The sequence below is a fragment of the Protobothrops mucrosquamatus genome, unplaced genomic scaffold (assembly GCF_001527695.2).
Source record: "Protobothrops mucrosquamatus isolate PMUCROS unplaced genomic scaffold, P.Mucros_1.0 scaffold3664, whole genome shotgun sequence".
NCBI lineage: Eukaryota > Metazoa > Chordata > Lepidosauria > Squamata > Viperidae > Protobothrops > Protobothrops mucrosquamatus.
Window position 1 is genome coordinate 32,451 of NW_015389623.1, and position 15,000 is coordinate 47,450.

At 43.1% G+C, this 15,000-nt stretch overlaps 1 protein-coding gene across 1 annotated transcript in view; it reads right to left on the reverse strand.

The window, feature by feature from the left end:
- LOC107298025 (opioid growth factor receptor-like protein 1) overlaps window positions 1-15,000 on the reverse strand; it is an 18,012-nt gene that overhangs the window by 2,232 nt on the left and 780 nt on the right. The window contains exons 2-6 of the mRNA XM_015827386.1: window positions 9,567-9,629; window positions 9,051-9,132; window positions 5,726-5,804; window positions 2,569-2,635; window positions 1,252-1,400 (exon numbers count right to left, since the gene is read on the reverse strand). Coding sequence (XP_015682872.1) covers window positions 1,252-1,400; window positions 2,569-2,635; window positions 5,726-5,804; window positions 9,051-9,132; window positions 9,567-9,629 — 440 coding nt within the window. The remainder of the gene's footprint in view (window positions 1-1,251; window positions 1,401-2,568; window positions 2,636-5,725; window positions 5,805-9,050; window positions 9,133-9,566; window positions 9,630-15,000) is intronic.

Genomic DNA, 15,000 nt, shown 5'->3' on the forward strand with positions numbered 1-15,000 from the left:
TGGTGAGTTGGCTTCCTTCCCCCGAATGTCACATGACTGAATTTCGGGCAGCTGACAAACTGAGCTGCATTTAAGCATTTTAAATGCTTAATTTTAATGATTAAATTGTACACTGCCTGCCTAGAGCAAGTTAAGCAGTATGAAAAGCTAATTAATTAATTCATGGACATTTGCAGCATCCTGCAATCATGTGAGCGTGTTTCATGATGCTTTTGCCGACAATCCAAAAAAAGCCTATGCAGTCCTAGGCTGCATTAACAGAATCAAGAACATGTGAAGTGTTAATAGCACTTTACAATGCCTTGGTAAGGCCACTTACTGCATCCAGTTTTGGTCACCAGAATGTAAAAAAGATGTTGAGACTCTAAAAAGAGTGCAGAGAAGAGCAATACAGATGATTAAGGGACCGGAGGCTAAAACATATAAGGAACAGTTGCTGGAATTGGGTATGTCTAGTTTAACAAAGAGAAGGACGAGGGGAGACATGATAGCAGTGTTCCAGTATCTCAGGGGCTGCCCCAAAGAAGAGGGAGTCAAGCTATTTTCCAAAGCGCCTGAAGGCAGGACAAGAAGCAACGGATGGAAGCTAACCAAAGAGAGAAGCAACCTAGAACTAAGGAGAAACTTCCTGACAGTTAGAACAATTAACCAGTGGAACAACCTGCCTCCAGAAGCTGTGAATGCGCCAACACTGGAAGTTTTTAAGAAGAGACTGGACAGCCATTTGTCCGAAATGGTATAGGGTTTCCTGCCTGAGCAGGGGGTTGGACTAGATGACCTCCAAGGTCCTTTCCAACTTTATCATCATCATTATTATTAAATAACAGCCTAATCAAGGAACCACTGATTGGCAAGTGACTAGTTTATAAAAATAAGTTTAAAATCCACTCCCTTCTAGCCCTGAGGATGTTACCTAGTTGGGCAATGAAACATCTGCAAGAAAACAACCAAGCTCAGAGAGCACCAAGGACCCCACAGTCCTCTTCCTCCTCCTTCTCCTCCTCTTCCTCCTCACAAACACCCTCCCTTCTAGCACTGATGATGTTACCTAGTTGGGCAATGAAACAGCTGCAAGAAAACAACCAAGCTCAGAGAGCACCAAGGATCCCATCATCAGAGCCTATGCTGACACTTCCTCATAGGTCTTATCGGCTTCAATTCATCTGGGGCAATTCTGGTGTCAGATAAAGGTGCCAGTTATAAGGCATGCAGGTGAAAGCAGGCCGAGAGATAATCTCTGAAGAAACTCACCGATTCAGATTCCCAAATCGCTCAGACCAGTTTTCAGCTTTTTTCAATTCTCCCGTTTCCTCACTGATTAAGTTGATGCCGTAAAATTTCAACATGAGTTTATAAGCCCGGACGAACCTCTCCATGACTTCTTTAGATTTCTTAAAGGCCTGAGATATCAAAAAAAAAAAGAAAAGAAAAGAAAAGAAAAAAGACATCAAATATCAAATCACACACACACCCTCCAGTACACTTAGGCATATAAAAAAGGATCATGTGAAATATCTACCCCAATTGTAACTTGCTATTTCGTCTCATTTTTTTTTTTTTTGCTATTTGGCATTATATTTCTACCGTTTAATTTGGTGGATGTAACTTTTAATGGGGAAACCACCAATGAATGTTTGTGTTAAAGCTTTATTATGAACCGTGGTGGCGCAGTAGTTAGAATGCAGAATTGCAGGCTACTTCTGCTGACTGCCGGCTGCCAGCAGTTTGACCCTGACCAGCTCAAGTCTGACTCAGCCTTCCATCCTTCCGAGGTCGGTAAAATGAGGACCCAGATTGTTGGGGGCGATAGGCTGACTCTGTAAACCGCTTAGAGAGAGAGGGCTGTAAAGCACTGTGAAGCGGTATATAAGTCTATTGATATTGATATTCCATTCCATTCCGTTGGTGGTGCAGTGGTTAGAATGCAGTATTGCAGGCTAACTCCGCCGACTGCCAGGAGTTTGATCCTGACCGGCTCAAGGTTGACTCAGCCTTCCATCCTTCCAAGGTCGATAAAATGAGGACCCAGATTGTTGGGGGCAAGATGCTGACTCTGTAAACCGCTTAGAGAGGGCTGTAAAGCACTGTGAAGCGGTATATACATCTAACAATTGCAGCGATTCACTTAACAACTGTGGCCAGAAAGGTCATAAAATGGGGCAAAACCCAGGCAACCACGGTCTCGGTTAGCAACAGAAATTTTAGGCTCAATTATGGTCATACACCAAGGACTACCCATATTGCTTCCTTCAGGGAAAGAGTGGGTGAAAAAATTTGTGAAGAAAGAAGCAAACTTTGGGGGGGCCCCCAGGAAGTTCTGGTCCCACCGACCGATCCAGATTGGATCCTGAAAAAAAGTCCCTCCTAAATTCTCGGCCTCAATCTATTACAGGTCCTAATCACTTGTTCCTGTACATCTTAGAAATCAGTAAAACGTGTTAATGAATTGCAAAATGTGATGCTCGCAGTTGGGCTAAACACGGTGGATGCAGTCAGACGAAGTATAAAAAAAACGTAATTTCACGGATGAGATGGGAATGTTACAAAAACGAGAAAAGATCTTCCTACCTCAATTTCTTGGCACGTGAGCCGTTTGGCATGAAAATTCATCCCTTGTTCACGTAAAGGAAACAGCCTGGAAGGAACAAAACATCTGCCAGTCAGAAAAGATTTAAAAAAAAATATATATCAGAAAGAAACACTCACTTTAATGAAATGCACTGCAGCAAAACAGCAGCATTAAACACTTAGCTCAGGGGTAGGCCACCTTGGCTGTTTTATGACTCGTGGACTTCAACTCCCAGAATTCCTGAGCCAGCCACGCTGAGGGGAAAGGGAGGTTTCCAAGCTGAGCCATGCTGGCTCAGGAATTCTGGGAGCTGAAGTCCACGAGTCATAAAAGAGCCAAGGTTGCCTATCCCTGGTTTAGCTCAACTGATGCTTCTGAGTGAGCAGCAGCTATTTAGAAGAGTTAAGGAAGGGCAAAATATCTTGATCAAGACATTTTGCACATCCCTAAAAGAAGCAATTAGACATTTCACACATATTGGGCTCAGCCTGCTCCTGGGATCAAAATGGCAAAATTTCTACGTTGCACATAAATATTTATTTTAGTCCGATTTACTCCACAATAAATTTACTCTTGCAGTACAGTAAGTGTGCAAGACGTCCTCGATTTGCAATAGTTCATTTAGTGACTGCTCAAAGTTATAACGGCACTGAAAAATGTGACTTAGGGCTGTAATTTTTAATGGGGTAATTGCCAAGGAATGTTTGCATTAAAACCTTATGCTAAAAGCAGGGGTGTTCAAACTCGGCCCTTTTATGACTTGTGGACTTCAACTCCCAGAATTCCTCAGCCAGGCACGCGTGCCTGGCTGAGGAATTCTGGGAGTTGAAGTCCACAAGTCATAAAAGGGCCAGGTTTGAAGACCGTTGTGCTAAAGCATTGCAACATAGAAAGCACCAATTGATTTAATGACCATTCAAAGTTACAATGGCACTAAAAGGGATTTTTGACCGTTTTTCACACTTAGGACCACTGCAGCATGCCCCGTGGTCACATGATCCAAATTCAGACACCTGTCAACTGACTCATATTTAGGACGGTTGCAGTGTCCCGGAATCATGTGATCCCCTTTTGTGACCGTGTTACTAAACCAGATTTACTTAACAAAAGTTAAGTAAACTAAACCGTGTTACTAAACCAGATTTACTTAACAAAAGTGTTACTAAGTTAACAACTACAGCGATTCTCTTAAAACAGCTGTGGCAAGAAAGCTCGTAAAATGGGGCCAAACCCGCTTAACAACTGGCTCGCTTAGCAATAGAAATTTTGGGTTCAACTATGAGGGGAAGTCGAGGATTACCTATAATAAAAACAATCCATTGTTGATTACAGCCCTTTTGCTATAGAGGTTTTCCTCAGAGAACTGGTGTGTCTGAAGATTACAAACGAGGACAGTGGTGGCGAACCTATGGCACGGGTGCCAGAGGCGGCACTCGGAGCCCTCTCTATGGGCACACGTGCCGTTGCCCCAGCCTCACCTCCCCCGTGACCCCCTCACCAGCAGCCCCCCTGGAGGAGAGTCGCCCCCCAAGCGTGGTCCACGCGGAGCAGTGCAGCTAAGGACATGGCAGCCAGGCAGCGTAGACAAGACTCTGCCCTCATGCCCCATAGTGCACAGTTGATGCTGCGGGGCGCGGGCAGAGGGCATGGCCTCCATGGTGCTGCTGGGTGATCTGTGGCAGGCCCTGGAGGCAGTGAGTGGCCCTGCGGGCAGGCGGGGTGGGGACGGAACTGGGGCAGGGCCAGTTTTTGGGCACTCAGTCTCTAAAAGGTTCGCCATCACTGAACTGGAGAAACGCTTGCTATGCACCAAACTCCATGCCTTAGGGCAGGGCTTTTCAACCTTTTCACCCATTGTACCCCTTTTAGGAGATGGCAATATCCGAGTACCACGTCGCCTAGCAAGGTGTCAAAAAATTGTTGACCAACCCCCCCCCGAAAAATGTGATAAAGTACATGTAGTCCTCGACTTACAACAGTTCACTTAGTGACTGTTCGACTGTTACAATGGCACTGAAAAAAGTGTCCCTCCAGGCACAGCCGAGCAAGACACCTGCCTGCCCGCCCGGCAGCACTCTTCCTCCTGTCCGAGGTTTTCATTGTTGTGAGCATTTCTGTTGAGGATTGGCAGCGGGGGTGGGGGGTGTTTGGTTTTTATTCCCCCCCGTCTGCTTCGTGGTTGCAGCAGGTTTTGGTTACTTCACATGACCCTGGGACACTGTGACCGTCATAAATATGAATCAGTTGCCAAGCATCTGAATGTGAATCACAAGACCCTGGAGATGCTGCAACATTCCAGCTGATCGGTGCTTCTTCAGGGCTCAGCAGAAGCACCAGGATCAGTGCTGAGCTCCAGCTGGAGCCTGGCGCTCATCCTGGCGCTTCCGGACTCGGGACTGTCGGGACGTCGAGGTCGGTAGAGAACGAGTCCGAACACGCGACGACAGTGGCCAACTCGAGTAAGGGGAGGGGGTGATGAAAACATCCTACCAGCGAATGGTGGACGGTCCATGATTAAATGGTGTCCACCATGGGCATGGTGACCAACTTTTCGGCACGGAATCCCTTTCACAAAAGATTTTTTTAAAAAAATAAGTAGTCCTTGACTTACAACTATTCATTTCGCCACCTGTCAAAAGCTATTAACAGCACTGAAAAAAGTAACTTATGACTTGCTTGTGGGACTTGCACATATGCACAGTTGTGATTAGGATTTCCTGCCTGAGCAGGGGGTTGGACTAGAACACTAGATGACCCCCAAGGTCCCTTCCAACTTTATTATTATTATTACTTAATCAAGGCGTTTAGCAACTGGCATGTATTTAGGATGGTTGCAGCGTCCCAGGGTCACGGGATCCCCATTTGCGAGCTTCCTGTCTGGCTTCTGACATACGAGGCCAAATAGGAGAAGCCAGATTCACTTAATGACCATGCAATTCACTTAACACCAGTGGCAAAAAAGGCTGTAAAATTGATCGTGACTCAAGTTAGCAACTGCCATGGAAATTCCGGCCGTTAAGTCGAGGACTACCTTTAACTGGGAAACTGACATGTCAGACTGCAATGTGCCAACCTCTACCATTTTTATTCCTAAGACTTTTTCCGGACCCCATCATGTATTTAATAAAACAATTGCAAAAGAGCACATCATTTTACCACTGAATATATGAATGGTTTTCTTCCAAAACTCCGTAGTTATCTTGCCAGTTCTCAAGGAGATCTTCAATGTAGAGACCTTGAAGGAGGAGGAAAGGAAAACAAGGACAGATATGAATGATCTCAGGGGCTGCCCCAAAGAAGAGGGAGTCAAGCTATTCTCCAAAGCGCCTGAAGGCAGGACAAGAAGCAATGGATGGAAACAAACCAAAGAAAGAACCAACCTAGAACTAAGGAGAAACTTCTTGACAGTTAGAATGATTAACCAGTGGAACAACCTGCCTCCAGAAGCGGTGAATGCTCCAACACTGGAAGTTTTTAAGAAGAGACCGGACAGCCATTGGTCTGAAATGGTATAGGGTTTCCTGCCTGAGCAGGGGGTTGGACTAGATGACCTCCAAGGTCCCTTCCAACTTTATTATTTTATGATTGTGGAGGAGGAAGAATGTTAAGATACGCTACGAAATAGAACTTTCTTCTGGGGCCAAGAAAATGGAAGACAGGCAGTCCTTGACATATGGCCACAACTGAGCCCAAAATTTCTGTGGCTGAGCAAAACAGTTGCTAAGCGGGTTTTGCTCCACTTTACGACTCTTCTTGCCAAAGTTGTTCTGTGAATCCCTGCAGCTGTTAGTAATACGGTTGTTAAGTGAATTCTGGCTTCCCCCATTGACTTTGCTTGTCAGAAGGTCGCAAAAGGGGATCACGTGACCCTGGGACACAGCAACCGTCATAAATGTGAGTCTGTGGCCAAGCATCTAAATTTTGATCACGTGACCATGGGGATGTTGCAACGGTCATAGGTGTGAGAACTGGTCATTAGTCATTTTTTTTCAGGGTCACAGTAACTTTGACCAGTCACTGAGTGAATGGTTGTTAAGTCGAGGAATATTTCTAAGTCATGAAAGCCTGATCTTTTCTTCGGCTGAGGGACAACTATGATTTAGGCAGCCATTCAGGGCAGATCAGGTCAAAAAGTAGACTCTACTGGGCAAACCTGGGCAGCAGCAACAGCAACAACAACAACGATGATGTTAGATCTAGTCCAACCCCCTGCTCAAGCAGGAACCCTATACCCTTTCAGACAAATGACTTAGTTTTTCCCCCCCACACTTACAGTAGTGGCCAAAATTGTGGAAACCTTTTGGGAAAAGTGTACAGTAGAAATGCCACCTTTGGTTAAGTTTCCATCCATTTTTCTTCTAATTTCTTTATAGCTGTAGCCTTGTTCACTTAATAATACTATTTTACATTGCTTTCTGGGCAACCAGTCAACTCTTTGCACCATTATATTACGTTTTACAAGCTCACTAAATGAAAGAACACAAAAAAAGCCAACCAACTTGATAGCGATCACATGACACACTGACCAATGTCCTCCTCTCGGCTTCAATACAGGACATCAATAACTGAATCCTGCTGTGATATGATTGGCTCATGGCCAAAACATGATGACACCTGATTGGCTCTCTAAACACTCACGCTCATTGACTACAATCAGATGAAGGAGTTACCTGACATCAACCTAAGCAAGTTGTGCTTCCTTTTTCTGGTTATTTGGTTATAACTTTTCATAGAATACATTATACAGATAATTGAACAAACTTTGTTGCATTACATTCTTGATTAAATTATCTTTCCATTGATATATAATTTTATGGTACTACTCCCCTCCAAAAAGTGGTGTTATTAGCCATCAAACCTCAAAAATATACTTTTCCCAAAAGGTTTCCACAATTTTGGCCACTACTGTACAACCGTTGCAGCATCCCCATGGCCACGTGATCGAAATTAAGACACTCGACACTTGGCTCATATTTAGGATGGTTGCAGTGCCCCGGGGTCATGTCATCACTTTGTGTGGCCTTCTGACAAGCAAATGGGGCAAAACTCACTTAACTGTCTCGCTTAGCAAGAGAAATTTAGAGCTGAGTTGCGACTGTAAAAGTCGAGGACCGCTTGTATTAAAGAAATTCAAATGAGATGTTGGTTTTACAAGGCTTGTTATGCAATTTACCCCAGAAGCCCTGCCAGGCATCATTTCCCCCTTAGAAGTTCAATGCTTCCTCCTAATTAGGACACATTTAGCCTGGGAATTTGGCTTACTGCCATTATTTTCTCTTGCTGCCCTGCTAACTTTAGGAGGCCAAATAAGACTTTAAAAAAAAAACAAACCACCACAATTTTTTGCAAAGCTCACTTGAACTACAAACACCCCCGAGTGAACATTGTCGGGTGCAATTATTTCTACTCATTTGGTTTCTAGTTACAGAAAGCAAATTATCCACATGTGTCTGCAGCTATGAAATGAGGAGAGAACATGGTCCTTTCATTCTATCTCTGGGTCAGGTGGTCCTTGACTTACAACCAAAATTTAGACCGACATGGATTTTGCTAAGCGAGACAGTTGGTAAGTGAGTTTTGCCCCATTTTACAACCTTTCTGGCTATAGTTGTTAAGCGAATCACGGCGGTTATTAAGTGAGTAACACGGCTGTTCAGTGAATCTGTCTTCCCCATTATCTTGTTGCCTGTCGGAAGGTCCTAAATCCATGCCAGTTGCTCAGCGTCCAAATTTTGATCACATGACCAGGGGGATGCTGCAATGGTTTTTAAGTATGAAAACAGTCATAAATCACTTTCTCAGTGCTGGTTGTAACTTCAAACAGTCACTGTACAAACTGTTGTAAGTCAAGAGGAGAGGGAGGAAAGGAGGGACGCAAGCAAGGAAGGATGGGGAGAGGGAGGGAAGAAAGGAAGGAAGAGAGGGAAAAAAGGGAAGGAAGGAAGGAAAGGAGGGAAGCAAGCAAGAAAGGATGGGGAGAGGGAGGGAGGAAAGGAACAGAGGGAAAAAGAGAGGGAAGGAAGGAAAGGAGGGAAGCAAGCAAGAAAGGATGGGGAGAAGAACGGAAGGGGAGAGGGAGGAAAGGAAGGAAGGAACAGAGGGGAAAAGAGAAGGAAGGAAGGAAAGGAGGGGGAGAAGAAGGGAGGAAAGGAAGGAACAGAGGGAAAAAAGGGAAGGAAGGAAGGAAGGAAGCAAGCAAGAAAGGATGAGGAGAGGAAGGGAGGAAAGGAAGGAAGGAACAGGGAAAAAGAGAAGGAAGGAAGGAAGGAAGGAAAGGAGGGAAGCAAGAAAGGAAGGGGAGAAGGAGGGAGGAAAGGAAGGAAGGAACAGAGGGAAAAAAAGGAAGGAAGGAAGGAAGGAAGGAAACAAGGAAAGCCTTTAACTAAATGCAATGTATTGCCATGTCAAAGGCCAACAGGGAAACCCAATTATGATCCTCACCCTTTCCCCTTGGAAAACCAAGCAGTTTCAGAAGCCTTACCCCGGGGCAAAAAATTAATCTCATTTTTGTAAAAGCTCAGGTTCCACATTTCTTCCTCATTGACCTCAATTTCTGTTAATCCCTGGAAGATAAAGAGAGAGAGAGGCAGGGAGAGATGGAAGGGAGATGGTCAGCAAACAGGGGTATTATTAATCCATTCACAATTAAACCCAGTACCAGGAATTCTTAAGGGCTATTTCCACCCATAAATCTTTGCTGTCCCATTCTTAACAACTTCTATGCAGCCGGAGTAGCTTCATGGGTCCCAATACCAGGACCCTCTCTATTCTGATATTCAAGTTATATCAGAAAAAGCAAACACAAGCTTTTTTTTAAAAATGTTTATGGATCCCCAACTTGAATAATTGCATTTCAGGGTGGGGTATGATCAGTTAAGCAGGGGAAAATCAGCTCAAAACAACAACAAAAACGAACAGGCATTTCAACCCAAATTTCTATTCCACCCCTCTAGATGGAAGCTCAATCAATGTAACCATAACGCACAGGAAATCTTACCGGGTAATGCCGCCTATATTTCTGCATATCTCTGGCTGCGTTCCAGTTACGCCTATTTATGCTCTAATTAAAAAAAAAGACAACAAAAGAAATCTATTTGTAAGGTCTAAATCTTAAATAAGCCTTCTTCCAAACAACTGTAAACAAGAAAATATAATTGATTATAATTTCCTTTGATTAGTGACATTCTGCAATCACCTCTAGAAGTTGAATATAGTGAAAATATAATAATAATAATAATAATAATAATAATAATAATAATAATAATAATGATGATGATGATGATGATGATGATGATGATGATGATGATGATAATAAAGTTGGAAGGGACCTTGGAGGTCATCTAGTCCAACCCCCTGCTCAGGCAGGAAACCCTATACCATTTTGGACAAATGGCTGTCCAGTCTCTTCTTGAAAACCTCCAGTGTTGGAGCATTCACCGCTTCTGCAGGCAGGTAGTTCCACTTCCTTTCTAATTTTATTGCCATAGAAACCGCTCAATTGGGACAGACTCTCTGTATTCCAGTTTAGAATACTCAAAATCTATCTTGTATCTCAGATCATTTAAAGAGACTGACCACTTCTGTCTTCTATCTATCTATCTATCTATCTATCTATCTATCTATCTATCTATCTATCTATCTATCTATCTATCTATCTATCTATCTATCTATCTATCTATCTATCTATCTATCTATCTATCTATCTAATCTAAAGTGTTTTCCGGTGAAACTGGTCTAATAGAGCACCTGGTCTACCCAAATATGGGACTTCTGCTTTTACTATTGCCTTTCAGCCCCAATCTAGGAGCTTTTTACAGGCTAAAGTCGCTACTGCGATAAACTATTTCTGTGTTAAATTGAGATTTTTGCCGACAAAGAATTAAAGGGAGACTAGTATAGCTTTTTCGAGCTATTTAGCTCTCATCAGCTAGCCATACCCTTCTGAGATTTGAACCCGGGCCGCTTGCATGTTAGGCAGCTGTATTAATCTGTAGGCCATGGGTTCTCCTCACTATCTATCTATCTATCTATCTATCTATTATATTTTTGTAAAATACCCAGAATCATTGGAACTGAGGAACATTTAAATCAATACTTTTGTGTAGAATAGGGGTCTCTAACTTGGCAACTTTTAAGACTTTTGGTCTTCAACTCCCAGAATTCCTCAGCCAGCCATGCTGGGTGGGTAATTCTGGGAGTTGAAGTCCACAAGTCTTAAAGTTGTCAAGTTTGGAGACCCCTGGTGTAGAATGTGACTTAGCCCCTCCCCCCAAGGCTCACCTACCGATCAGGTGGCACCCTTTGGAATTGCTGCGTAAACAAACAAACCAGATTTAGACTTCAGTGATAAATCAGACTCTTATTCAGGTGTGCATAAAAGCATACACACACACTTTTGCACTTAGATCGGCATAGAACATCAGTGAGATTGGTTGAGCCATATGGACTGGGCAGTTCAATCCCAACACTTTTGGTCCATGCCAGATTTCCAAACTAGCCTGGGTGAAGAGACACTGAACAATGCACACATAGCAACTTCATGACCTTGTGGTCTGCCGAATGTATCTTATGCTCCACAGCATTGTTTTTCAGCCATTTGAAGATGTGTGGACTTCATGCTGGCTGGGGAATTCTGGGAGTTGAAGTCCACACATCTTCAAATGGCTAAGGTTGAAAAACACTGCTCTACATATATTGCATATTCTTACATGCTTGGTTGTGGGAGAAATACTTTGGATATTAAGAAACCAAGTGTGAAACTCCAAACTCAAACTGGCGTAGTTTGATTATGTTTTAGTGGGGGTTTTGTATGGGGTATTTTTAGAGCAGGCCTGTTATTTAATTTGATTTTAGAACAGAAATTTGTGTATATTTATCGTGGTTTTTATTATTGCCTGTTCACCGCCCTGAGTCCTGTAAGGGAGATAGGGCGGTATATAAATTCAATAAATAATAATAATAATATCCAGAAAGAATCCACGTATGATCAAAATATGACCTCTTTGCACGCACGACCAACCAATGACCTCTTTTAGTACTCGTGATGGATAATGGAGTTAATGAACAATAGGATGGATATTCAGCCTAAGGTCCTATGCATTGCCTTGCAAAAGCATTAGATTCCAGACAGCTGCTTTTCATCAATCTTTGCACAGAATATAGTTTCAAGTTTATAAAACAATGCAGGGAGGACTTGAAACTGTTTTGGGGGGCGGTTTTGATAATGGAAGGTCTCGTCATAATTCTTGTTACTTTTATTCTAGTTTAGTTGTCTAGTTTAATGAAGAGAAGGACGAGGGGGGGACATGATAGCAGTGTTCCAGTATTTCAGGGGCTGCCCCAAAGAAGAGGGAGTCAAGCTATTCTCCAAAGCGCCTGAAGGCAGGACAAGAAACAACGGATGGAAACTAATCAAGGAGAGAAGCAACCTAGAACTAAGGAGAAACTTCCTGACAGTTAGAACAATTAACTAGTGGAACAACCTGCCTCCAGAAGTGGTGAATGCTCCAACACTAGACGTTTTTAAGAAGAGACTGGACAGCCATTTTTCTGAAATGGTGTAGGGTTCCTGCCTGAGCAGGGGGTTGGACTAGATGACCACTAAGGTCCCTTCCAACTTTATTATTATTATTATTATTATTATTATTATTATTATTATTATTATTATTATTATTCATCGGTCAGTGTCATCCTGGGGTCACATGATCACCATTTACGTCTTTCCCAGCTGGCTTCCGACAAGCAAAGTCAATGAGGGAAACTGGATTTACTTTAAGAATAGAATAAAGCTGGGAGGGACCTTGGAGGTCTTCTAGTCCAGCCCCCTGCTCAAGCAGGAGAAGCTATACCATCTCGGACAGGTGACTGTCTAGCCTCTTCTTAAAAATCTCCAGTGATGGAGCACCCATGATTTCTGGAGGCAAGCTGTTCCACTGGTTGATTGTCCTCACTGTCAGGAAGTTTCTCCTTAATTCCAGGTTGCTTCTCTCTTTGATCAGTTTCCAAACCATTGTTTCTTGTCCTGTCCTCTGGTGCTTCGGAGAATAATTTGACCCCCTCTTCTTTGTGTCAGCCCCTCAGATACTGGAACGCTGCTATCATGTCTCCCCTATTTCTTCTTTTCTTTAGACTGGCCAAACTCAAGTTCAGATATGATTCAGTTAACAACCACAGCGAGTTGTTTAATATCGGTAGCAATTTTTTTTAAAAATTGGTCGCAACTCTCTTAACAACCACCCTGCTTAGCAATGGAAATCCTGGTCCCAATTTCAAGGACTATCTGTATGGCCTTCACCACCCCTGAAGGAAAAACAGTTTTTAAAAAATGTAAGTGTAGAAACAGCACCCGAGGGAGGTGAAAAATCTGTGATTTTTTTCTCCATTTAGCTCTTACACAATAGCATTTCAAACCTTTTAGCCAGGACCCATTGACTTTTATTTCATTTATTTTTAGTCCCCATTGTGGGAAAATGAAGTCATTTCTAAGAGACCAAGACGGTTCAGATTACAGCTTCTGACTCCTAAAATGTACAGGGAGCTTATTTGGTTTCGTTTCTTCACTCATTCAGCAGAACTAAATATAAACATTTCTGTTTCTCCTTGCTAGATTTTTCTTGAAAGTTTTACTTTCCATTTCCCTAGAATCAAGATCAGTGAAGTGTTAATACCACTTTACAATGCCTTGGTAAGGCCACACTTGGAACACTGCATCCAGGTTTGGTCACTGCGATGTAAAAAAGATGTTGAGACTCTGGAAAGAGGACAGAGAAGAGCAACAAAGGTGATTAGGGGACTGGAGGCTAAAGCATATAAGGAAAGGCTGCTGGAATTGGGTATGTCTAGTTTAATGAAGAGAAGGACGAGGGGGGACATGATAGCAGGGGGTTGGACTAGATGACCTCCAAGGTCCCTTCCAACTTTACTACTACTACTACTACTACTACTACTACTACTACTACTACTACTACTACTACTACTACTACTACTACTACTACTACTACTACTATTATTAAACTAGAGTAAACAGATCTGGATTTTTCTTCCCTAATCTTAGAATTTGCATGGAAAGGGACAAGACTGTCTGAAACACAAAGGGGGGGGGGGAAATCTTATCTGCCGAATTTTTATTTATTTGTTTTTTGAGTGTCAACTACTCTTAGAGGACTATTACAATTGTTTTGAATTGTCCCTAAACGTGGTGAGAAATGCTGTACAGGGAGTCCTCAGCTTATGACCAGGACTGAGCCCCAAATTTGCATTGCTAAGCAAGACATTTGTTGGGTTTCCCATTTTACGGCCTTTTTTGCCGGTTGTTAAGTGAATCACTTATTGTTATAATGGGCAGGCAGATGCTTCAAAGATTTAAAACCAGCACCTTGAATTGGACCCAAGCGCAAATTAGGAATCTGGGAGTAGAGGTAGTTCTCGACTTACGACCACGATTGAGCCCAAAATTTATGTTGTTAAGCGAGATGGTGGTTAAGTAAGTTTGCCCCATTTTACGACTTTTCTTGCCATAGCTGTTAAGCGAATCACTGCAGTTGTTAAGAACAACACGGTTGTTAAGCGAATCTGGCTTCCCCATTGACTTTGCTGGTCAGAAGGCCACCAAAGGGGATCACGTGACCCCCGGGGTCACTGCAACCGTCATAAATACGAGTCAGTTGCCAAGCACCTGAATTTTAATCGCAGGATCATGGGGACGCTGCAACGGTCCTAAGTGTGAAAAACGGTCCAAAGTCACTTTTTTCAATGCTGCTGTTAACTTCGAACGGTCACTATAAAGGAACTGTTCGTAAGTCGAGAACTGCCTGTATACCGAACCCGTTTCCATCGGTGTATTCTGCCCCAGCTGAAACATCCAGAAGAGCAACAAAGATGATTAGGGGACTGGAGGTTAAAACATATAAGGAAGGGTTGATGGAATTGGGTATGTCTAGTTCAGTGTTTCTCAACCTTGACAATTTTAAGGCATGTGGACTTCAACTTCCAGAATTCCACAGCCAGCAATGCTGGCTGTGGAATTCTGGGAGTTGAAGTCCACATGCCTTAAAATTGTCAAGGTTGAGAAACACTGGTCTAGTTTAATGAAGGACAAGGGGGGACATGATAGCAGTCTTCCAGTATCTCAGGGACTGCCCCAGAGAAGAGGGAGTCAAGCTATTCTCCAAAGCGCCTGAAGGTAGGACAAGAAGCAACGGATGGAAACTGATCAAGGAGAGAAGCAACCTAGAACTAAGGAGAAACTTCCTGACAGTTAGAACAATTAACCAGTGGAACAACCTGCCTCCAGAAGCAGTGAATGCTCCAACACTGGAGGTTTTTAAGAAGAAACTGGACAACCATTTGTCTGAAATGGTATAGGGTTTCCTGCCTGAGCAGGGGGTTGGACTAGATTACCTCCAAGGTCTCTTCCAACTTTATTATTATTA